The 23,666-nt window shown below is 43.3% G+C and overlaps 1 protein-coding gene across 1 annotated transcript; it reads right to left on the bottom strand.

Moving 5' to 3' along the window:
* Positions 1 to 9,819: 9,819 nt before the first annotated feature.
* LOC142804791 (nuclear protein AMMECR1) lies at positions 9,820 to 23,594 on the bottom strand. Its single transcript, XM_075891140.1, has 5 exons — positions 23,285 to 23,594; positions 20,511 to 20,621; positions 19,437 to 19,551; positions 17,832 to 17,922; positions 9,820 to 10,341 (listed from the first exon to the last, which is right to left on the bottom strand). The coding sequence occupies exons 1-5, from the start codon at positions 23,503 to 23,505 to the stop codon at positions 10,175 to 10,177; spliced, it is 705 nt and encodes a 234-aa protein (XP_075747255.1). The 5' UTR covers positions 23,506 to 23,594; the 3' UTR covers positions 9,820 to 10,174.
* Between the last annotated feature and the right edge of the window lie 72 nt (positions 23,595 to 23,666).

Here is a 23,666-nt window from a genome sequence, read left to right as displayed (position 1 = left end):
TGTGCACTGTCTTCAAGCTTCTGTCCATAGATTACCCATTCAGTGTCACTTGAATTCATACACCACTGAAAGTGCCGTGTTGGAGCACGAACGTGCGAGGAACACAGCATTTGCAATGACACATCAATGCTGTCAAAACACAACATGCATATTATATATATTTTGTTATTCATCCACAGAGACGCTCTTGCCATGTTGTTTTCACATAAAAGGAACTTGTTTGTTCTCAAAGCTGCTATCGTGCGGTGCCAGTACATTCTGAAGCTGCATCCATAACGTCACTTGCAAGACAACTATTGCCTTTAATCGGGAATACCGTAATTGTATTAACGGTAAAGGCTTGGCAGTTTTTGCCTTATATTTTACACAACCACTGCCGAAATGTAACGGTGGCCATGAAGAATCACTACCATACCTTGTAGTTTTAATTTCCAGGCATGTCTGAATAGTAAATTTTAGTTTCGAAGTGAATAATTATTTGGCCAAATCATTTTGGATAGTATAGGTATTTATAATATCGAAACACATTCATCAGGACCCGACTAACCTGCACAATTTTTTTTTTGATTGAAACAAGGCATGTGCAAATGCCATTATTGGTTCAAATGGAAGTGGAATAAGATTTGACATTCGGGAGACACTTGGAGCATATAAGCTAGTGTAACAAGCTTATAAATTAAAGGAAAAATGTCAATGCAACGGCATTAATGTGTTCGTGCAACCATGATGTGGGCCTCGTGGCAATGCAATTTCCTTTGCGATTGTGACTTTCTTTTAGGTATGTACAGTCGCGGCCACGTCTGTGTATAGAGCATGCAAACAGCCGGTTTTTGCTCTGCGGGGCGAATCCTTGGGACAGCATCAGGTTCTCACGTGGTCAGCCTGACAACTAGGCCGTAAATGCCCGTGATATACCTCTTCAGAGCCCAAAACTGCCTCAAAGTTTCACCCCGCAGAGCGAAAACCGGCTGTTAAAGCACGCTACACACACGTGGCCGCAACTGTACAGTGGTCCATTTATTTTAAAAACCTGAAAACACTAGTGTCAACCGTCGGGTTGAAGAGCGCCATATGACAGTGCACAGCAGCGAATAAAGCAAGCGCTTGGTCAGTCATGTGCACATGTCTTTAATTGTTACTGTTCCGGGAACCGATCACCACTCCCGCCTCTCTTAGCACCATTAGTCATCATTTTTAAAGACGATCGTCTTTTTGGGGGACCTTCGACGCCAAAATTTTGGCCAGTCTATCTTTCTGTCTGTCCGCTGTAACGATACCCCAAACGGCACCAAAAGATCTCTCAAACGGCCAAGCCCATCCACAGCGCCCACCAATATTGCTCGAGTTTCAGCGTTTCATACTTGTGCAATTGTTAATTATAAAGCAATTGTTGCACATATCTGAGGCACCATAACAACACGTCGATATCTTTTATGTGTGTATTTATACTAGAGAAGGCACACATAAGTTAATTATAAGGACCGTAGCGTTTATCACGCTGCACTGACAGTGCAACGCGATGTTTTCAATGCTTTCCTAAGACGACACGGTGGTGGCACCTGCCCGTCGCTTTGTGTTCTACTCCTTATCGCCTCCGAGACAGGCGTGCATCTTTTTCCGCGGGTGCACATGCGTTCCTTCGTTTTCGAAGATGACTACCAGATTGCGCTCGTGCCTAACGTGCCTTGATGCGCTCGTTCGCCTTTGCTGCACGGATCGAGACTCTCTAACGCAGCGCTTCCAGATACAATTAACCGATTTTCTCGTGCAGAACATCAAATAAACGTTTTGTTCACTCTCTTTACATGCAAGACTATCGTCTTTCGACGACATTTGCAGAGAAACATGCAGATAAAGGGCCTTTTTTTTTCTTTAGTGAACGGTGCCCTCGAATAATAAAGCACATAGTTTCACCGCAAGGGCGTAGCAATGATAGCAACAAATTGTAATGTTACGCGAACGCTGGCAGCCGACTATTTTGGATCCGATATCGCCTAACTCTACAAAACGTTGTAAGAATACGCGCCAGGGAGAGATATTTTCACAGTCCCTTTGTGTTGACAGCGCAGCACGTAAATAGAGCACGTGCCAGCAATCGCGGCCATAGAATCGGTTAACATCTGCTGCTCAAGCGATCGCAGCCTTTGTGGAACCGAAAGTAACTGTTTCGATGAAGCAGAAAACACGTTTCAGCCACGTTTTCAGGCATGGGCCTCAATAGCTGTAGCATGTTGCGGACGAATTCGGGCGCATGATAGAAGAGTTTTGCACAACATGGGTGGTTCGGCGCAAAAAGACAAGTTTGCGTACACAATGGCACAGCTGTTCTACCCCTAAAGAAACTGAACCATTTTGGGCAGAGACCACTGTAGTTGAGTCAAGTCATGGCTTGCTGTCGCTGTCCTAATTCTGGTATAACAGCTCTCACAGTATACCAATGCGATCATACTATGCTCAAGTTTAAGCAGGTTGCACACTGCTTGCACTTCTCGCCAAGACACATTGGCCAGTAATAAGTGTGCGGTGCGGGATTTACTGCTAAGGAATGTAGACATCTATAAGTGTGCATGACAAAAAAACATGTTTTAAGTGGCAAAGAGAGAGTGGAAACACCACACTATCATGGGCAAAGCACTCAAATTTCATAACATAGAGTTGTATGAAACTCTATGATGACTAATAGCAGACTCCCGTTTGCACTTTTTAAGAGAGTGAATCGCACTGCATCAGACCTCTATTAATGCACAAAACAGCCAGTTGAGCATTTTCTTCTCCCCAGCACAGACACAAGCATTGAGGTGTTGATTGAGTCCGTCATTTTATTAATACTGGCACATCCTAATCATTCACATTATACTTCGAGCATAGCATGCTAAGTTAGGTTAGAACTATAGAACTGCAAGCATCTTTTTATAATCCATTCCAGCAAAGTGTGCTGCATACAGGCTAAGACTGTACAGAACTTCTGACAAATTTATGAATGGAGATCACACAATGATACTATGTTCCCCAAGAGAAGCAACATAATGGGGGAGGCCCTTTTCCCACCATGACATTTCCATTTCTGTAGAAACAATAGTGCGCCAAGTGGGAGGACACACATTGGTCACAGATACGACTTTTCTTTCCAGCTAGACCCAAACTTCCAGAGCACAATTCTTTGGTCCTTTTGTGGCTAAAGACATACTGGTGGGTTAGGTGGCTAGTCATGGTTGAATATACCAGCACACATTGAACATGTACAACACTGAATACACAAACAAAAATGTTTTGTCAGTCTATTAGTGCCTTCCACAACAACATGCTCAGCCACATCCAATTGTATCCCAGTGAAGGCATCAGTAATTCACCAAAAAACACACACCCATGAAGGACTGCAATGCCACCAATATTTATAATATTCTTGCCATTTCTTCAAATTAGCAGCTTTTTCATGGCAAAATGGCATGCAGGTAAACTTCCTTCAATGCAATCCTGGATGTGGTTTCTCACACAGAAAATTTGTGAAAACTTGCCTGCAATGACTAAACATGACAGGCACTTACACAAGTTATTCGATGCTGCTGTAAAAGCGATGTGCAGTAAAAGCTTTCTTCCTTTAATTAAACATTAATGACTGACATGAAAGACCGAAACAACATAACCAAACTGCAGCGCAACCATACACGGACAGGGGAAAGAAAGTACACAAAACACAGCACGAACTATGTTTTGTGTAGCTTCTTTCCTCTGTCTGCGAGTGGTTGTGCTTCTGTTTCATTATGAAGCAAGACCAACCAGCCCAAGTTTCAGCCTCGAGACCAATATGTGTCGATAATCCCGCTAGCACATACATTTTATGCAGCAAGCAAATGAAAGTGTCATGAAAGTGTCATGAAAGAGCCCACAATCCCCCCTTCTAGACCCCTAAGTTTCAGCTAACGTTCAGCACAACAATCCCACTAACCACAAATTAAACATAACGAGCATTTGAAGTTGACGGCACGTGCACATTTTAACACATGTGTCCTATCCTTTGAATCTGCTCTTCACACCTCTTTACAATTGTTAGAGATGACCTAGTATCAATGAACATTGAATTATATATATGCGTGTATATATATGTATATATATATGTATATATGTATAGCATGCCTTCCCATCGCCAGGCAGCGGAACATGAATTGGTGCATCACTCAAATTGTCTACAAGTGGGGGGAAAAAAGCAAAAGCACTGTTACAGATGTGTACTGTCGACATATCAGTTTCCTATCCACTTTTTTTATGCAGCTTTTGTATTTTCCAGTTTTTTTTGTCATTTTAAATACAGCAGAAAAAAAAAGCATAAGAAGGCATGGTAGGCAACCTTAAGTGCTATGTACTTAGTGAGGCACCGTTCCCCAGTTTAGGAAAGCCAAAGGTGCCTCGGAAGGTTCCATGTTCTGCGGCCCACATCTTTCATCTATCCAAAAGTACACACCTTACTCAAACAAAGAGCACCTATGATCAACTAAGTGTTGACTTGCAAATTCACAAAAGTCATACTACCATATTCAGGCAACTGAAGAAGTGCTGAAAGTAATGAGTACTTGTCCAGAAGAACATCGCAAGTAATGCAGGAAAAGAAAAAAGTCCAGTTGGTTTCACAAAGTTATGTCTGGTTGAAACGTAAACACGAGAAAAGGAAAAGTACATCATCCAAATCCGACAGCACCGAAGGATTCAGACAAATGGCAACTTTTTTACTTATGAAGCTCTCTCCACTGCTTACATTTCTACAAAACACAAAAATGTAATCAAAACTGTAAAGCATAATTCATGCACTTATAAAGGCTAAAATTGTCTACAATGTTAAAATCAGAACTTCAGTAGACCTAGCAACATTTGCGTTGTGCTAAGAGACCACTCTGTTGCCGCAAAAAATGCAACTTCATAAGTCATGTTGTGCAGGCCACTACAGCGAGCCTTGAATCATGTTGGTGAGACCACAAAGCCGTGCAGCAGCGATGTCAAATATTGTGGGAAAAGCTTACAAAACCTGCCACACTGAGTTTTCTTTTTATGCCGGAAGAAAACTTCACACTTTTATCACATTAAGACTACCAGTTGCCGACTTAAAGCTGGGTGTCGTATGCCATCAGGGCACTGCACAATACTATTATCACCAGTGCCTATCATTAGACCTTGCTTACAAACACACTTTTCTTGACAAAGGTGAAACCATAGACATCTTTAGAACGCTGGTATTATCACCTTATCTAAGCCTCAATGTTTGCCTCCAGCATTCTTCTAAAAGCAGAACTTCCCTTGTATGCGATGGTTTCTCAAACCTCAGAGAATGAAGGCATTCGAAGGCAGAAGAGAGAAAGGAGGATGGAATTTGCCCCTGCATAATATTAACCACAGTGAACAACAGTAGAAAGGTTGTTGCTGTCCTCTATCTCGCCCACAGAGTGCCTCCAACACCACTAGCGGTCGAACAGCCAGTTAGTAGTGGGTAAAATCATAACCTGAAGTCCTCTTCCTGGAAGCAATGCGATGGATGATGCAACATATAAACACCACATTACACTTCCCTGAACAAAACATTTCAACATGCCACCGCAACACCCAACATACATTTTTTAGATTTTTGCCATTTAACCAGCCTGGCACACTCAACTATTTTCTCTGTTAAATGCTGCTCGAAGAGAAAAACACTGAAGCTCGACCGTTGATCATTCAAAGACAAACAAGGTTTTTTTTTTGTCTTTCTGTGAGCGGCTTAAAAAAGTGCTCAAAGCCACTGCTGTTCTTTTGACGTGCATGTACTAACTTTACAGCAAAGACGCATTCCAACCGAACTATGAGAAATAATGAGAATCCTATGTAGGCTGCTGCAGTCAGGCAAGCTCATTTGACAGCAATAACAATAACAAGCCAAGTTTCACATTAAAGACAACAAAGAGAAGTGCAGTTATGGCTACCCTGAATGCCAAATAATTGTTCTCATAACGATCCCAAAACCTAGTTGACTGAACATAAAGCATGAGAAAAAAAAAATAATAGGGAATGCTGGCAGTGACACCAGCATATGGTTTCTACAGTGAATCCTTGCAATTTGAAACAGACAACTTCTGCACTAAGAAAAAAAAAAGCTGCCAGCCAATAAACCTAGGCTGGGAATAACGCACTTTTCTATTTCAACACTATTTCTTTCCATGCTTGGAAACTGGTCAGAGTGGCCCTCGATGTAGGTTGTCATATGGGCTAACCAGTCACATATGGATCGGAAATCGACAGAGATCGGAAATCAACAGAAACAAACGAAAGCATTAGATCATTTTAGCCTTAGTTGCTCTATGGGACCTTTCCAATTAAACCCAGCAGGAATCGAGTGACCAAGTACCACGGTAGGACGTGTGATTCAATATCAAAAGCATTGCCTTCATTTTGTTAGACTGTCGGGCCTCCTTTATTCAAGAATACAAACACATTTAGTTTTAGAAAACAATAAAAGAGCCTTTTCCTGAATCAAATATGGTCTGATGATTTTCATTAGTGCCCTTTAAAACAGCAGCATCAGTCAAAATGCCTGCACAGCTACTAAAGTAAACTATAATAACCTAAAAAAAAGTGAACCCGCTTCTGCAAGACACTCCACAGCATCACACATGTGCTGTTGTAAACAATGTCAGTCAAGGTCGCTGCAGGCAGCGAATACTACTACGCTCCCAAAGCGAAAGGAGCACAACTGGCAGTGAGTTGGCTCTCCCTCTCCAGTAAAGCTACCACTGTCGGCAGAATTCAAGCATAACAAAGTCCTGAACTTTTTCAAAGCTAAGAGTTACAAAGCATAAACGTTGTAATAATAAAAGCAAACTATGCTTGCAGTCTTCGCATGGCAAACTCTAACAATGAACGTTTGCAGTACCACCCTTCTTCCACTTTGAGATAATTAAGCTATCACGTTCACAGCAGTGCATTTTATAGTGACTTGCTAGGCAAGCATTAACTATGGCTTTGTCCAGTCTTTCAGGTCAAAACAACTATACAGCCTGATACAACTTCAATAGGCAGTTGAGGCCCTGCCCAAATGACCGAAGTGACAGCATCCGATTGCCTCCACAATCGAAGAAATAGTCCAGCTGTCAGTCAAGCTTATGAAATCATCACTATGCATTCTATGGAGCAGGTTTGCATTCATCCACCTCCGAGGTAGAAATGCTGCTATTAAGTTGTACCTCACTAAAGTGTTGTTAAGTTCAATATAACTTCAATGATACCTAGTTCTAAACCTACATAGAAAAAAAAAGTGGCTGCTAACATCTGTAATTGAAAATCTTGCCATACGATAATTTGGGTCAAATATCCACAGCTGTGAGCACTTGGATATGAAAGAGATGCTTCCCCCGACAGTTGACAACCCCAAAAACAAATCCTTGTGGAGCAACTGTTTTTATGAACTTCTGCTGCCTAAACACCTCCCGTGAAAGTCCTTAAAACCCGGCTCGCTATTACAAATGTCACGTAGATGTGTGCATCTGTGAGCACGAGAATCCCCTTTTCAGACGGCCCGCCCCCATTAACGCACCGCCACACACTGAACACCTCATGAAAAAGCACTTGAGACATTTACAAAAAATAATTATGGCTTGTGTATGTTCACAATCTGGCAGTGTGGTTCTCAACATCTCCTCGCAAGTGCCACCAACATGGAGGAAGTTCAAGCGATAAATGTCCCTTCGCTTGAAAGCAACTGTTACAAAGGGGACTTGAGTACAGTGCAGCACACTGCAATGCGCTACCACGAATGCGCCACAGCCTTACACCACATGACAAGGAGAGTCCATCAAAAGCTGTACAAACAAGTGCAGGAGCTGAGAGTGCACTTGGTACCATATTTTCTTTTTCACTTCCAACTGCACAAGGTAAAATTCCCGCTAACGCAAGTTCTTTTCAAGGCATTTCTTTGAAGTACAACAAAAGATGAAGTGCTTATTATTTTTTCTGCTTCATGCATTTACGCATGGCAAAAATAGACAAAAAATTAAAACTTGATGCCGGTGCGTCATAGGAGATGCCAGGCACTGACATGTACACCGGCAGCTCGTTATATACAGAGCACAATCGATGCAAAATGCAGACTGCTCATATGGCAGAAAAAAATCAGAAACCAAGTGCAACTCCAGACTCTGCTGAATGGCGGAAGGCAATGACATCGCGACATGAACTGGGAAAGGGAGCAAAACAAGCAGGGGAAAAAAGCGCGAGCAGCGAGAAGCAGTTCAGCTTTAGTAGCACCGAAGGGTGGCAAATATCATGGTTTCCAAAAACTCCATCTGGTCACCAGCTCAGTTAGCCAACTTGGTTTCTTTCCGAACGGTGCTATCCTATCACCAGCAGCTTAAGGTGCTGGTTTCATACATGCTCAGCTTAAAACTACCACTTGGTATCAAGTAACAACCTAACTTGATTCATGCAGAACAAAAAGAAACGTCAAGGACAGTGCAGATGACGATGAAAATGAAATGACTGGAAGATGGAAGCAGGAGAGAAAAAATGAAGCCACAACAATAATGCAAAAAAAAAAAAAACAGCAGAGAAACATTTTTTTTTTTCAAATATGAAAACAACAGGAAGGGACCGATTTTTCCTTGTAGCATAAGATGGCTCGTGTATGAGAACACCGCATGATGCCTTGCCCATCCAGCACAAACGCATAAACCATCACCACCGTTTCGAGTGCATGTGTAGCAAATACACGAACGTATGATCAGCAGAATGATGAATGAAGGCTGGACAAATGATAAATCCCTGCTTCACAGCTAAAACAAATTGTTTTGTAGGCAACAAGTACAGAATAAGGAGCAAGCAAGCTGTTTGGGATGTGTAGCTATTGCCGAACAAACCACATAAGCACTTCGGGTGCACGATTCCATGCAGCCCGCTTGGTCCAGGCAAACGTTGCACGTGCATATCAGGATAAAACAAAAGCAGCCACACATTCACATCAATTAAATATTGTGGAGAATGCAGACAGAGAAGCATAAATCATTTCGATTTTTCACTTCAAGATATATGAAATAAAATTATTTGAACACAAACAACTATCCTCGGTCTTTCACCAGCCTAGATTAAAAGAAAAGCTAAGTGCAATTAAACAAAAAGAGATAGCCCGCGTAGATGAAAGGTAGCTATACACAATAGAAAGAAGTTGGATGCAATTAACTCCTCCGTGGAACATGATGCGCACCTTGAATGTTACCTTGGCATAATAAAATAATTCAGCAGCTATCACCCCATAACGCAAAGCAGGTCACTACGCACTGCAAATCCTATCATCCACCTGCTCGGACTTTTCAAGATCTTGCACTACAGCAGCTGCTCTCCACTTACTCAACAGTGGCAAATACATGAAAACATGGTAGACAACATGCAAACGACGAGTGAGAAATTGCTTACTAGACACCCGTGGCCTATCACAGCAACACAGGCCGACCTAATAAGGCATCCAAAAAAACAATGGCAAACAGAAAGGGAGCCACACATGTTAAAGCATGCAGTAACTAACAGGGTACAGCTTGGGGCAAACAAACTTATATGAATATTCACTCTCAGCCCCCTACACTATCCTGTTTGTCATACGTCAAGACCAGCCCAGTGCTGAGGCAGCGCACCACCTCCAACAAACCGTATCATGACACGTCACACATATACTACAACCAGGTCATAGAGCTGGTGAACATCTTACAGGAATCACACGAGACAACAAAAATCGATGTTCGTGCAAGTCCAAAGCAGGCGGCCTCGTCAGGCACACTCGGACACAAAAGAGCCTTCCAGCTAGCTCTGCTTAGCTGCCATCCTCAGCTTCTCTGCCTTAACATGCTCCACCTGGTAAGCAACCAACCCAATGCAAACAATCTACCAACAAACAAACAGGAAAAGTAGAAGGAGACGAGAAAACACCGAAGATGAAAGGCAGCAGCTGCAGCTTGGCGGCGCCACAGTACCACAGGGTGGGGAGAATAAGGATGTAGGGAGGGGGGTCGCACTAGGCACAGTTGGCAGCAACCTTGAAAATGCAGGGAAGAGAATGAGACAGAAGGGTGCAGGAGAAGGCCGATGTGGCTTGGAGGAAGGCTTCCGTGGAAGTGCAAAGTCGCCGTTAACTTGTCCAGGAGAGGAGAGGCTAGATGCCCCACCACCGGGGCTAGCACTGGCGGTTCCTCCAGAAGTCCCGGTACTCCTGGTAGCTAATGGAGACCTTCTCACTCTGGTAGCGCGTCAGGTGGATTGACTTCCGCATGTCGTTGGAAATGGAGCCCTTGTAGCCACCCTTACGCAGCAGGGAGTCTATTGTCTGCACATGGTCCCAGCCTGATAGGAAAGAAACACACGCGAGACATGATGCAATACTACTGCAGCTTTGCATTTTTACATAGTCAGGGCACTTGAAAGCATGTTGCTCTGCATTTGTGAAATAGTCACTACAACACCATAATGTGGCAAGAAAACATTCTTATTTATCTTGCCTCCATGAAAACTTGAGCCATTGATATATCTTAAGGAATACAATGAGAAATAAAAAATTGCTTGCTCTCTTCTGCGGCTTCCGAGGTTGCCTCTATCATGATCAATAAAATCGCAAACCCACACTGCAGCCCATTGATACCAGACATTGGACGATCATTCACGATTACAAAGCCCCCGTTACATAGTCCTGTGTAACCCCCTCCCCCAACTTTATGTAAACTGAAAACAGTTAACGTATTTTGCCCATCCTGTAATTTCTCCTCAGTTGTTTTTCATCCCATTCGTCAGGACCTCAAGTTTAAAGGTTACTAAAAGTGCACCACTAAAAAGACAAATAAGAAAAGTGCAATGGCCCCAACATTGCTATGAGCTTGAAAAGTAAGCAATGCATGCACTCTTTCTATCTTAATTGTTCTCTCCTTGAAATATTCATACGTAGACATGGGAGTTGGTGGGTGGATACAAAAGGAGCACTGCACATGATTATGTTATAGACGATTTTCCACAGCGGTGCACAGGTGTTGCCATGTTTGATCACGTGACCATAACAGGCTCTCCCAGCCAGTTGGCCAAGCCAAAGCATTGGGCCAGAGAAGCGGCTGGTGGCCGTAGCTGAGGCTGGAAGCCAACATAGCAGCAACCAACGCCAAAGGTGACCGCCCCCTCCAATCCAAACTCGTGCTTGCTACTCGCCCACTGTCGTCCCAGCAATAAATAAATAATGAATTCAGCTGTCTGTCGCTTTGTTTAATCTCACGCTAGGGACAAAGCATCAGGTATGTTCTGTCTTTATCAAGAAAATTAGCAGTGTTTGTTTAGCCATGCTCACACAGCCTAGTCTCCACGAATTTGAAAATGAATCTTAAAAACAATGCAAAACACTGATGATTACATTGCTCTCGAAGCTTCAGGATGCAACTATAAAGCAAATAAATGCGTGCATTGTAAAATTACAGGCCACACAGCAAAGGGCAACCACGTGACAAGATCGAGGTGGAAGGAAACTGCACCCATAGGTGCCACCATGTTGGCTTTTCCGGTGCATCCGTCTGCTTCGCTTTTACTTACAGACGCTTCGCTCGGCATCTCCATAGCGTCTGCTTCGCGCCGTAGATGTTATGTGGACACTGAGCAGAAGACGCGACGTGGATGCTGAACAGTGCTGCAGAAGGCCATGGCAGAAGGACAGCCATGGTAGGGAGACTGCCACAGTGTTTTGGTGCAATCTAAGTTTTCAATAAACAAACCAGCTGGGGAAAATCGTCTATATTTCAACATCTCTCCTCCTCCTCCTCACTTCCTTTTCTCACCCCCTTGATAAGCTATACTACACAAGGCTATCTCATGCTTTACCATTCTTTCCTTTATCCAAATCTTGCATCACGCCTCCTCTCACTTCTCTTTTCCACATCCTTGCTATAATATACTGTCCACGGCTATACTAAAACATGGTTGGCACACACCCACTTTCTGCAGCACGTACTCACTTTAACCTCAACGTTACTAAAATAAACTCAGTTTCAAAGCTGCGTATTTCCACCAGCGGAGGAGAATGGCCCAAATGGCAGTTGTGAGAACTAGCATTGCTGCTGTCAGATTCTGCGCTACTATCGGCGAATTGTTTGCTACGGCGACAATCCATGGCAGTCGGTCGAGCTGTTACTTGTGGTGGCTTTCTTAAGCTATTACACGTGGCGGCTTTCTTGTTGTACTATTATCAAACTTAGACATTTATCTACTGTCGATTGTTTAAACTTAAACAGTCGACATTCTTGCGTCGCATTTGAGGGCTGCTTATGTGAATACGTACAAGGTCGCCTGCGTAAATTGGCCCAAATGCGTTGCTCATTGCAGGTTGGCCTATATTTGAGCTGTCCGCATTGCGCTTAACCTCCAAGTACGGAAGGTTCTAGGCAAATGAGAATTTTCAGTGTAGTTTCTATGACGACGGCTATCATTTTAACCACGTCCGTCTTGCATAGACAAAAAACGACCCAAAACGCCTGTGAAAGCCTCAACAAGCTTGACTTACTCCATGCAAAAACACTCAAGAAAAACAGAACTCGTGTTTTCTACTAGTTACAAAAAAGGTGTTCTCGAAAAATAGTACCCATACTTTATACTGTTCACCAGACGAGTCATGGCAATGTCTATCAATCCAGAGCTGGGGGCAAAATGTTACAGAAACTTCACCTTCTTTCTAGCATTTTCCACCTTTTCAGAAAGCTCCTGATTGGTTTTCTTGCAAGAAAAAAAGAAAGGACATTCTCATCACAATGTGAAATATTCACTACTCTAGCCATCACATTCTGATCATAAGCGATATAACTCAGAAGATGCTATGGCCAACCACTCAAACTATTCAAGCACAACCCAAAAGAAGTCAACGACATGAGGTTTTCGTCAAATCCAGCTTTCTTGAAAACGCCTCATCTGAGTTAGTGCACTTTCGTGTGGTCTGGGCGCGGCTGCTCCAGGGGTACTTGTGAGGGATGCTGGGCACTCTTTGCACATTGTCACTTATTCCATTTTTCTGCAACCATACCAACAGGTGTAGTACACTCATAGTGTGTTAGTTCCTGTTGCTCTACACTGCACCGAGAAAAGCAGGGACACCAACATGTGCAACACCTTGTTAACTGCTATAAGATCAAGAAATGAAAACACTGTGATTGAGAAAAATATATCTATTGCTGTAACATGAAGGAAATGTAACAAAACCTGGTCACTCGTAAAACATGACCAATTGTGTTGGTTCAATATATATTAAAGCTAAAGAATCCACTGCTCTTCACGCAGCACGACAGTTGATCGAATGGGCAAGAGTGGAAGCTTGGGCTAGTTGGTCTGTAGTCGTACTAAAAAAACCTGCCAGTATGATCGAATGTCGCAGGAATGCGAATATGAGTATCGACAGCGTTGTTCATCACATGCCTTTTGTCTTGCTGGTCTATTTCTGGTGGCTCCTTCGAACTGGGCATTCGAGGAGCGCCATGCATTAGGGGGGCGAGGAAGAATAGGTGCCTTGGTTATGAATATTTGGCCTCAACATACGGGGTGGAAATGCTGGAAACAAACGGGGAAGGGTACCAGGCGCTAGCTCCCACTTTCTGCACGTGATCAGAATTTCTTGTTCAGCAAAACATGGTGGTAGTGCTTTATGATGTCATCATTCTAAAATTGAACGTCATAGACTTTGCGTTTAGCACCGACCTTTCTATATTGGCGATGAAAAGCTTGCTCCCGCCTTTTGAGTTGCGTCGAATTGCTTTGGCGGCCCGTCACGCTGAACATTGGTTTATACCACAATCAAAAACAAATTAATGCATAAAATTTATTCACTTCCCCATGCCGGATTTGAAACCTCGATTAAAGTAACATGGTCTGTACTTGTTACGCTTGTCCGGTGTCACTCCTGAGTTATTTTTTGGGGGAGGTCACAACTGCCTTTCAATGTGTGCCTTGATCATGCTCTCAAATTAGGTTGTCGGTTAAACAACTGTTTCTTCACCTATATTTATATTTAAGCACTGTATATTATTTGAATGTGATAGCAAAAGAGCTCATTTCGTCAAAATTCTGGTGTCCTTGGTTGTGGGCCAAAAAACATCTAGCATGACCTAGAAATGAAGAAGGCTGCCAATAAACAATAAAAAGTTCAGTATGAGTGAGAATCGAACTCAGACTGTCTGTGCAGCAATCAGATGTTCTCAGGGGCATGCCAACAATCGAAACTGATCCGAAAAAAAAAAAAAAGCATCGAAAAAAAAAGCAAGATGAAAGTCATGTAGTAAAAATTCTGATAAATATTTCATCTAACACAGAAAACGAGCCCTTATGCTTACACTTCTTTCCTTCGGGTGATAGATGGAATCTCTTTATTGCACACCATGTTACGTGGTAGAAAGCATAGAATCGTGCCAGGCCTCAAAAAATGCGAAATGCACAACAGGCGGTAGTTTTGAAGGCCCACCTATGACAGAGCGCTCAAAGATATGTTCGTGTGATGCATTACGCACGCGTAGTGGGCCCATTGCTGATTCGCAAAACAAACAGCTATGGCGTAGTTGGCACTTAAAAACCATCGTACTTGTAGTAGACATTCTACGATAGCTTAAAACAGCCAGTATTGTAGGCAGAGTCGTTCGTTCTCTTACGGCAGAGTTGAGGCTTGCACAGAGGCCAAAGCTAGGCTAGTAACTGAGAAGGTGATTTGCACAGGGCCCAATTACGATTAAACTAGGCACATACATACGCTATCACGTTGTACTCTTGAAGACTAGGTTCAAGCGTCCTCCAAGTTTTGGTATTGCTCTGTTTGTAACTGTTGTGTAATTGTTGTCACACATTGTATATAATACTCATAGGCGTCACCTGCACCATATCCTCCAATCCAATTGCTGCCGGATGTAGTAATAATAAGAATAATGGAATGAAATAAAATGAAATGGAAATATTTATTTGCTCGAGAACATGAACTCACGGGTAAACTGCAAGGCTAAATAGGAAATCCCCTTACGATCATTCCTCTGTTAGTCCGTAATCGCAGGGCGAAAGAGACCGGAGGCTACATATACTAGCTTCTTATTTAACTGCTTTTATCTTGGCCCCTGCCACTGTATAACTATGTTTACAAAGAAAATAAATAAATAATTAAGTAAAAATTTGCACAAAGCGGAGACGTCATTGCGGTCGGCGCTCTTGGAGCCCAGCGCAAAGCAAGTCGGCTTACCACAGTGTAGATAAATCTGCTCCTCCTAGCTACGCTTCATACATGACAAACGCATTTTTGTACAAGAAAATATGTAGTCTCAAAAACAGTCCTAGAAGTGACACGTGAGCACAGCACACCGTTCACCGCCACCGATCGCAACATGCGCCGGCTGCGGGAACAAAATCAGACTACAGTGCCACTAGTTCTTGCGACCGCAACGTAGCCCGCCTTTCCGTCCGAGCTTTCAAACGGAGTTTATTCTAGCAGTGTTGCTTTACCCTCTCCCTCCTTTCCCTCTTCATCACTCTCGCATCACTTTTCGACCCACTTGCTATACTACACTATGCGTAGCTATGCTATGCTAGGGGCTGCTTGGCACATACCCTTTTTGTGTGGCACTGGCCACTTGAGGCAGCCTAACAGAAAGCTTAAACAGCTACCGCATTTTCGCGCGTATAACCCGCACCAAAAACCCAAAAATTTCAGTGGCAAAGTGGAGGTGCAGATAATACGCGGGGTTTTTCCTATAGCGCTGCTTCACAGCAATGCGTGTTGTGCTGTGAAGCCCCCTAACAGTGTAGCGAAGGCTACGGAGGCAGTTTCCGCAAATTCGTGTTGCTCCGCAAGTAGCACGGCAGCTTGCGGCAGATTTTGGTTTCGCTTGCTTGCATCATTGAAGCGTTTAGAAAAACATTTGGGGAGAGACAATTCGATTGTTCAGTGTAAAATTTCACTGTCGCACCACAAGTATATTTTATGGACGTTCGCGAGAAAGATAGAGCTATTATCAGTAAATTTATGTACTACTTTTTGACGCGTTAGCAGGCATGCATTTCGGTTCTGTTGTTTCCAGGGTGCTGTTACAGTGGACTAGAAGGGGTAGTGCTAAGTCGTGGAAGCCTAAGTCAATCTGTTCTGCCACCATGAGTAGCGTACGGCGGCAGTCCTTCACGGCACAGTAAAAGCTTAAGATCGTCACCGTCGCCGAGGAATTCAGAAATCGCGAAGCGGGAAGACGGCACGATGTGGACGAGTCCTGCGTGCGACTGTGCAGAAAGAACAAAGAGAGCCTACAAGCTGCGCGCTGCGACCGTGGGTCATTTCGTGGCCCCAAGACCGGTGCCTACCCTGAGCTGGAGGCGGAGCTAGTAAAGTTCATCGAAGATGTGAGAAGCAGGGATCACGCCGTATCGACCGAGATGGCCCAAGTGGAAGCGTGGCGACTTTCGAGAGAGTTAGGCCTACCTCACGAGTTCCGTGCGAGCCGCAGATGGCTGCACCACTTTATGAAGCGGCAAGGGCTCTCAATCAGACGGCGGACTACAATATGTCAACGCTTGCCGGCTTCTTATGAGGAGAAGCTGCCCAAGTACCAGAAATATGTAATTGGCCTGCGAAAGCAGCACAATTACATTTTCTCGCAAATCGGCAATGCGGATGAAACTCCTGTCTATTTTGAAATGCTGTTGGACACAACGATTAAGAAGACGGGCAGCAGTTGGTGAGCGTGCTGACCGGCGGGAACACGAAACTGCGCATCACAGTCTTGCTTTGTGCCCTCGCCGACGGCATGCAACTGCGACCATACGCCATCTTGAAAAGGAAAACTCTACCAAAGATTCATTTGCCTGCCGGTGTGGTGGTGCGCGCACACGAGAACACGTGGATGAACAGTGACTTGTTCGTGGACTGGATCAAGACGGTATGGGAGAAGAGGCCCGGTGCAACGCTCGCAAAGAGGTCCATGCTCGTTCTTGACTTGTTCCGCGGCCACATAACTGAGGAAGAGAAGGACTGCCTTTCACGCAACAGCACCGTCTTAGTTGTTATACCCGGTGGAATGACGTCAATGTTGCAGCCTCTAGATGTGTCGCTTAACAAGCCCTTCAAAGCGCATGTCAAGCGCTATTACGCTGAGTGGATGGCTGAAGTCCTCTACGACTTGACGCCGACAGGACGAGTCTGAAGGCCTGATATTGCCCTATTCTGCAAGTGGATTGTCAAGGCATGGAAGGCCATTCCAAGGTGGGATGGTGCGAAAAAGTTTCAAGAAATGCTGCATCACAAACAACATGGATGGAACCGAAGAGGACCTTGTGCATAACAGTGAGGACTGCAGCTCAAGTGATAGCTCTAGCGAGAGCAGTGACAGTGAATTGTGACTGGCCTTGCAGACAGCACATTCTGCTTGCTAAATAAAGCTTTTTCTGTCTACATATGTGCTATGTTGCTTGAGCAGTAGCTTTTGTACAGCCTTTCCTGTACATGAAATGTGCGGGCAATATGCGAGAATTTTTTTTTTCTTTCTCGGTGAGCTGAAAGTGGGGGTGCGGATTATATGCAGGGGCGGGTTATACGCGCAAAAATACGGTATGCGGATGCAGAGAGCCACAGCTAGCTTGAGCACAGTGCACACAGGTTTATTAAAGCTTCGAGCCTACTAAGTGAGGAGATTACAGCCTGCCCTGATGTTAAAGAAAGGCAATGATAACAGTTTATCACAATGGTCCTCGGTGTATCAGTCACACTTCACTATCATTTACTAGCACTTTATCACAAAACTGCCACAAAGTGATGATGAAGATGTTGCATAGGAAGTTGCTTTTCAAATCTTGCTTACCTTGCTCAGGGGCTACTTCGGGAAGGTAAGTGGCAGTGCGTTTTGAGCCTTTCTCAGTCAGAAACTCTATTCTGATACCATGGATACCAATCTGTAAGAAAACCACCACGAGGCTTGTTCAACTACACACACAGCCGAATACACACACAGAAGGAGGTCCCATAGTCAACAGATTGTACAGGGGGCCTCACATAAAGAATCAGTAATAAAAGTAAGTACAAAGCAGCTAAAAGTAAATAAACTACACACTAATAAATTTACCATTAACAATGCAAAATGTTTTGATTAAAAAAGGACTAAGAAAATGGTGACAATAACGAAGTCATTGTGTGAAATGAAAATAACTATGAAGGCTTGGTTTGAATGTGTGGACATGAAAGAGCATCTTAATTTTGCATGGTAAAGAGTTCAGGAGGAGTGTGGCTGAAAAGTTACTGGTGAATTTACTATAATTAGTCCTGGGTTTAGGTAATAAATAGTTGTTGGTGGAAGCAAATCAGGTAGACATAGAGTAAGAAAACTAACTGTTTGTAACTATGGAGAATGGGAGCTTTTGAAAAGTACATTTGTGCACAAGTATACCAAGTGAGTATTTGTTTAGTTTTTCTACTGATGGAATATTATAAAAAGTGAGCAATGGAGATGCTTCTGATGATAGCTACTACACGTCATGATGCAAACAGCTTGATTTTGAGTATGTTGCATAGAGATAAAAATATTATTAAAAAAAAAAAAACAGTGCAGTGGCAATTTTTGCAATGCTGCATCTATCCCACGCTACTTAAGATACTGTACATAAACCTGCACACAATGAACCTTATAAAAGGGATTCTTCCTTACCGAATTGTGCAAAACTTGCTCAATGTCCATAGTAAAAAATCAATAGTATAATAGATTTGTCAAACTTCAGGCATCCGCTTCTGTGAAAGAGGCCTCCCAAGCCAACACTTCATATTTCACTTTATGTAACGTAATAAATGTGTTGTGAGGGCACTGTGCCACCTACTATTGGCACTTCGTTAAAAGTATGACTGTATACCTACCAACATGGATGAAAATTAGAATTTTATCTAGCTATGCTCGCTGTTAAATTCAGCCATTACAAATGCAGCAGAGAAAGACAGCAAGGATATCTTCAGCTCCATTTACTGGAACAAGAAAAGATTAACAGACTACGAGCGCTACCCCACAGTTGCGTGGACCATTAGCAGCAAATATTTTATCGTTCTGGTAAAAGGATGAGCCTACCAGCCCAACAGCGACCCCTACTCTACTTTCATGGCAGTAACTCTGCCATGAAAGTAGAGTTCTATTAAATTTTTGACTTCAGAACAACCAGCCTGACACAAAGAAAGTATCATGAATTGCATAGTGAGACTTTCAGACGTTCTACAAGAACAATAAGTTGTACTTTCTACATTCGCTGGAGACGATTGCATTTTATCAATTATGAAGCATGCATGCCTCTCTAAAAACCATGTTACACCAACACAGATGTGTCACACTACTGTTTCATTATGTGCTTAAATCCTAAATAAGATGCAGATAAATGGTTGTCATTGAATTCAGGAAGCAAGAGAGGGAACGACATAACACACTACCTACCTCCCAGTCCATGTAGTCATTGCCATCTTCGAAGTGTCGAAGAATGGAAACGGAGACATGAAGTTTGTTGAATTCATCCCTTGTGATTGGGCTGAAGCGACTGTCCTTGAATGCACTGACACATCCCAGCAGTCACGAGCAGCACAACAGAAAAAAGCCAATGTAGAGAAGCGAAGACACACGAATTAGTAACGATATCCCGCGAAAATGCCACATGCTCGCACGTCCAAACATTGCATTCTCAGACAAGGCCTTCTTTTGGTTCAGTTTACACTTCAACGTCTCCATGAATGCATCAAGCCTATGGCTCTAAGAAATGACTAAAACCTTTCGGGCACCAAGAACATGTTTGTGTAAGCAATATGTACTTTGAAAATTATGACAAGTCAAGCCTACAGAAATTAAGAGATGCTGAGCTTTGGGTCAATTCAACCTCTCCATACTAAATTTGTTTATATGAATTCAACCTTAAGAGTGTCATGTATAATTAGGGAGATTTCATTTGATAGATACATTACTATGTTTGAAGGAATTTAACATGCTACCAATGACAGCAACAGCTTTTTTTTCTCGTTATGTGTAATGCTTGCAACGAATACCATTCAAGGTTTCACGACGATGACCATTTCATATTACAACATATACTTGCAAAACAATTGTTTATAAGTCCAAGATGGTGACTCCCGAGAATTGAAAAGAATTGTGTACATATAATTATTTGTATTATAGTTACTGTGGCTCCATCAAATATAAAATAATCAACAGCCTACCACATTAATTTTCTTGTAACAAAGTATCCAACACTTTGATAAATTAAGGAAAGTTCAATCAATTTATCAGCACTCTGTTGCAATTCTCTCCTGAAGGCGTTAAGAAGTGCTAAAATTAGGCAGAGGGACAGAAGGGAGAGTGTTCCAATAAACAGCATTTCAATTCATTCCTGGAAGCATATCAATTCATTTCTGGAGAGTGCTGGCATCAATACACTAACTACACACCAAGAGTACAAAAATAAGTGTCAGAACACAGAGATAATAAAAAAAAAAGAAGTAAAGAACTAGAACTACAGCCCACCTGGTGACGGCGTATTCCCTCAGACCCGAGTGCAAGTTCATTGCATTGAAGGTGCCAATGCAGCCTCTCAGCCTCTTGTCTTTACCAATGTTCCAAGTCACAAATAGAGGGCTTTGAAGAGGGAAAGAGAGTCCCAGATTTTTTAATTACACAAATAAGGGGAAAAGAAAAAGCGCACCCCCGACAAAAGGGCAAATAAATAAAACTAATGCCCTTGCCGTAATTTTGGTTCAGATTCTCAGATTTGGAAGTGACCATTCTGCCAGCAACTGGCATCGGCGCTCTTCCACAGAGGGGACCTCTCGCATACACGCTTTTCAATAAAAACTTACGAGCAACATATGCACACGTAGCTTGTATGAATAGGTGCAGATGCCACGATAACTATGTGCTCTAAATAAACAACTCCGAAAACCTCTTACAAAGAACAAAACGTACAACTCACACTCTGCTGAGTGCGAGTACTACAGTTTGATAGCTGAGAGACACACGAACGCTTCTTTAGCATTGGTGATATGTTCAGACCAGCATGGACATTTCCAAATTCTGACATTATGTATATTGTGTATGCAATACGTGGAATAACGTAGCCATACACAAGCATTGCCGGAGTGATGTTGCAGCATAAGCAAAAGTAAGGAGAGGTTTTTGGAAATGATGGCATGTAACCCCTTTCAAAATAAAAATGCCGGCTGCTAGCAGAATAGGTGTATGCATTATCATCATTCTTAGGTGACACAGAGTGACCATGTCAGAATGCATTTGAAGGGGTATTGACACCACTTGTTGAAGGCCAGCGCAATACAAATCTTCTGTGTACAGAGATGGCTCTGAGCAAGTGTGAAGCTTGAGAAATGCTCATAAAGATATATTTATTTGATATTAAAGCCAATATTTCTATGGCATACATACTGACATCAAGATTAGCTTGATGTTAGGCTATAGTACTAATTGTGGTGACTTCACGCAGCAGTCTGGCTAGTTATGACAATGTCAGGTGCTAAAATTTGCAAGATTATTTGTGTGCCATGGTCACCACAGTGCGGAGAGGCCGTGAAAACATCGCATTATCTACATAGGCACGTGATGAGAGCATGCCGTGTTGTGATGTCAGCAGGAGGTACCAAAACTAGCTTTTAAAATCATACTGTAATTACTGTTTCAAGGTTTGCACATGTTGTAAGCTTTAAGAACTTATGTTTTCGTAAGACACGAAAAGAAAAGGACCAGTGAAAATTTCTGTGTCAGTACCCCTTCATTGCAACTGACGTTACATGAGAATGCTGTAAGAAAGATTAGTGGGCCCAGTAATGCTTGGGTATCACTCTTGGCTGCAACCTTCTTGCAAAATACATTGTGCATCAGTTGCAACCATGTGAGGTAATCCAAGCAAAAGAACCCACAAATATAAGTAATGAAATTAAAGAATTTATCGGGGATGTGGGGGAGTATGAACATACTATTCTGGGACAAGAGTACGGATAGGTGTCTGTTTTCGTGTTTAGATGGCCAAGTCAAGCGAAGATGACATCTGAGAAAGAAACAAAAGAAGTGGCAGCAGTGTGAATTCTGCGTCCATCTGCAACAATTCTTCGCCCTACGCTCCGAACTTTTAAAAGCATAATCCGCAACAGTTCCGATTCATTATCATATTAACTGTAATCGTGTTACCTACTGGTTCGCGCTTTATCACAATACTAACACCCGTAAGCAAACATTTGGCGATACGCGTCGTGCTTGCACAGATGACACGATGCATTTACGAAAGTTCACCTCAGGGGCAGCGAACTCGTCATAAAGGGCCCCCTAACTTGTACAGATTCCAGCAGTAACAGGCGCGACCTTTGCCCTAAGGCGACCACGGCACCGAGATTACATACATATATCGATGCACTGAATCTCAGAGTTTTGCCAAGGGCAAAGGGAAACCTCACGACACGAATCGCCAATCGCATAAAAACAAAAAGCGTTAATTGCTCGCGGATTTCCTCACAGCGCGCTTGCGTGATTTCGTCCTGACTAGCTTCAATCGATCGCGGGTACAATTAAACCTCATCCAGTGACAGGTCACAAAACGCTAGCATATGCAAAAAGTGTTTTCTCCGAAACGGGCCCGCTAGGAAACGCGACAGGATGGTATTTCGGGAGCCTAGCAACACGAAGGGCGAGGACCTTTGCTTTGCAGACAGCCAACAAAACCAATAAAATGAAGAAAAAAAAAGCAGCATGGCAGGACGTGAAGCGAACCGCGGCGAGGTTGCGACATGAAGCACAAGCAGGCTCTCTCATCGACTAATGTTTCGGCTCGTTTTCTTTCCCCCTTCATGCCCCAGTTCTCGAAACAATGAAAATACAATGCACTCGGAAGACGGCGTGCAAAAATTTAAGCCTATGATCGGGCAAATTGGCCGTAATAGGGGTTAAATAAAAAGGGACAAAAGACCACGAGCTACATGAATGAAAACTCATCGCACCAACTGCTGGAGCCCAGCTTTTGCTGCAGTAATGTGATTACAAGCCACGAGAGGGGGGACAAAAAGATCGCTAAAGCAGCGTTGGCTAAAGCTATGATCACCGAGCTATGTCTCCCCCGAAACAGCTGGTGGCGAGAGTAATGCCTTTGTTTGGAGGTAAAATCAGCTGACAACTCTGTTACCTGGTCCACGCAAGCTCGCGGCTGACTGCATTGGACACGGGCTTATAAAGCGAGGAGCGACACAGACGGCACTATTTCGAATGAACACGCGCTTAAAACACAATAGAAAGGCACTTACTAGCATTCGTTCGGGAAATTGGGCGGCTTGGGCGGCTCGTACTGATTGAGATGGCAGTATAGCACATCGAAGCAAAAGAAACACATTTCTACGCACACAACCATGCCATTCTTGTAGAGGCTGGGCTGGAAGTGGTTCGGATGCACAATCGTCCCATTACAACATGGGGAGGAATTGTTATTCATCTTTTGCTTCTTGGCTCCACAACAACCAGCCGCCATGGCTTTGCCCGAAACTTCACCGCTCGTCTGCTGAGAGGCGCTGGCTACGGAAGTGTGCGGCCTCCGCTAACAACTGCTTTTTGCTTGGTCGTGGTCACGTGGGTCGTGGAACAGCCTTCCATTGGCTGAGAGTTTGGTTGTCAGCTGTGACGGCTGTGAAG

Source organism: Rhipicephalus microplus, chromosome 1 (genome assembly GCF_043290135.1).
Source record: "Rhipicephalus microplus isolate Deutch F79 chromosome 1, USDA_Rmic, whole genome shotgun sequence".
NCBI lineage: Eukaryota > Metazoa > Arthropoda > Arachnida > Ixodida > Ixodidae > Rhipicephalus > Rhipicephalus microplus.
Note: the sequence above shows the minus strand (reverse complement) of the source record. Positions and strands in the feature narration are given on the sequence as shown.

Bases quoted from the DNA above. Each gene is read 5' to 3' on its own strand.
- LOC142804791 (XM_075891140.1), bottom strand. From the start codon at position 23,505: ATGGCGGCTGGTTGTTGTGGAGCCAAGAAGCAAAAGATGAATAACAAT. The intron at 19,552-20,510 runs GTGGGCTGTAGT...GGGATGTGTCAG, and splicing joins AGGGAATACGCCGTCACCAG to TGCATTCAAGGACAGTCGCT. The intron at 10,342-17,831 runs GTAAGCAAGATT...CTTTCCTATCAG, and splicing joins CGAAGTAGCCCCTGAGCAAG to GCTGGGACCATGTGCAGACA.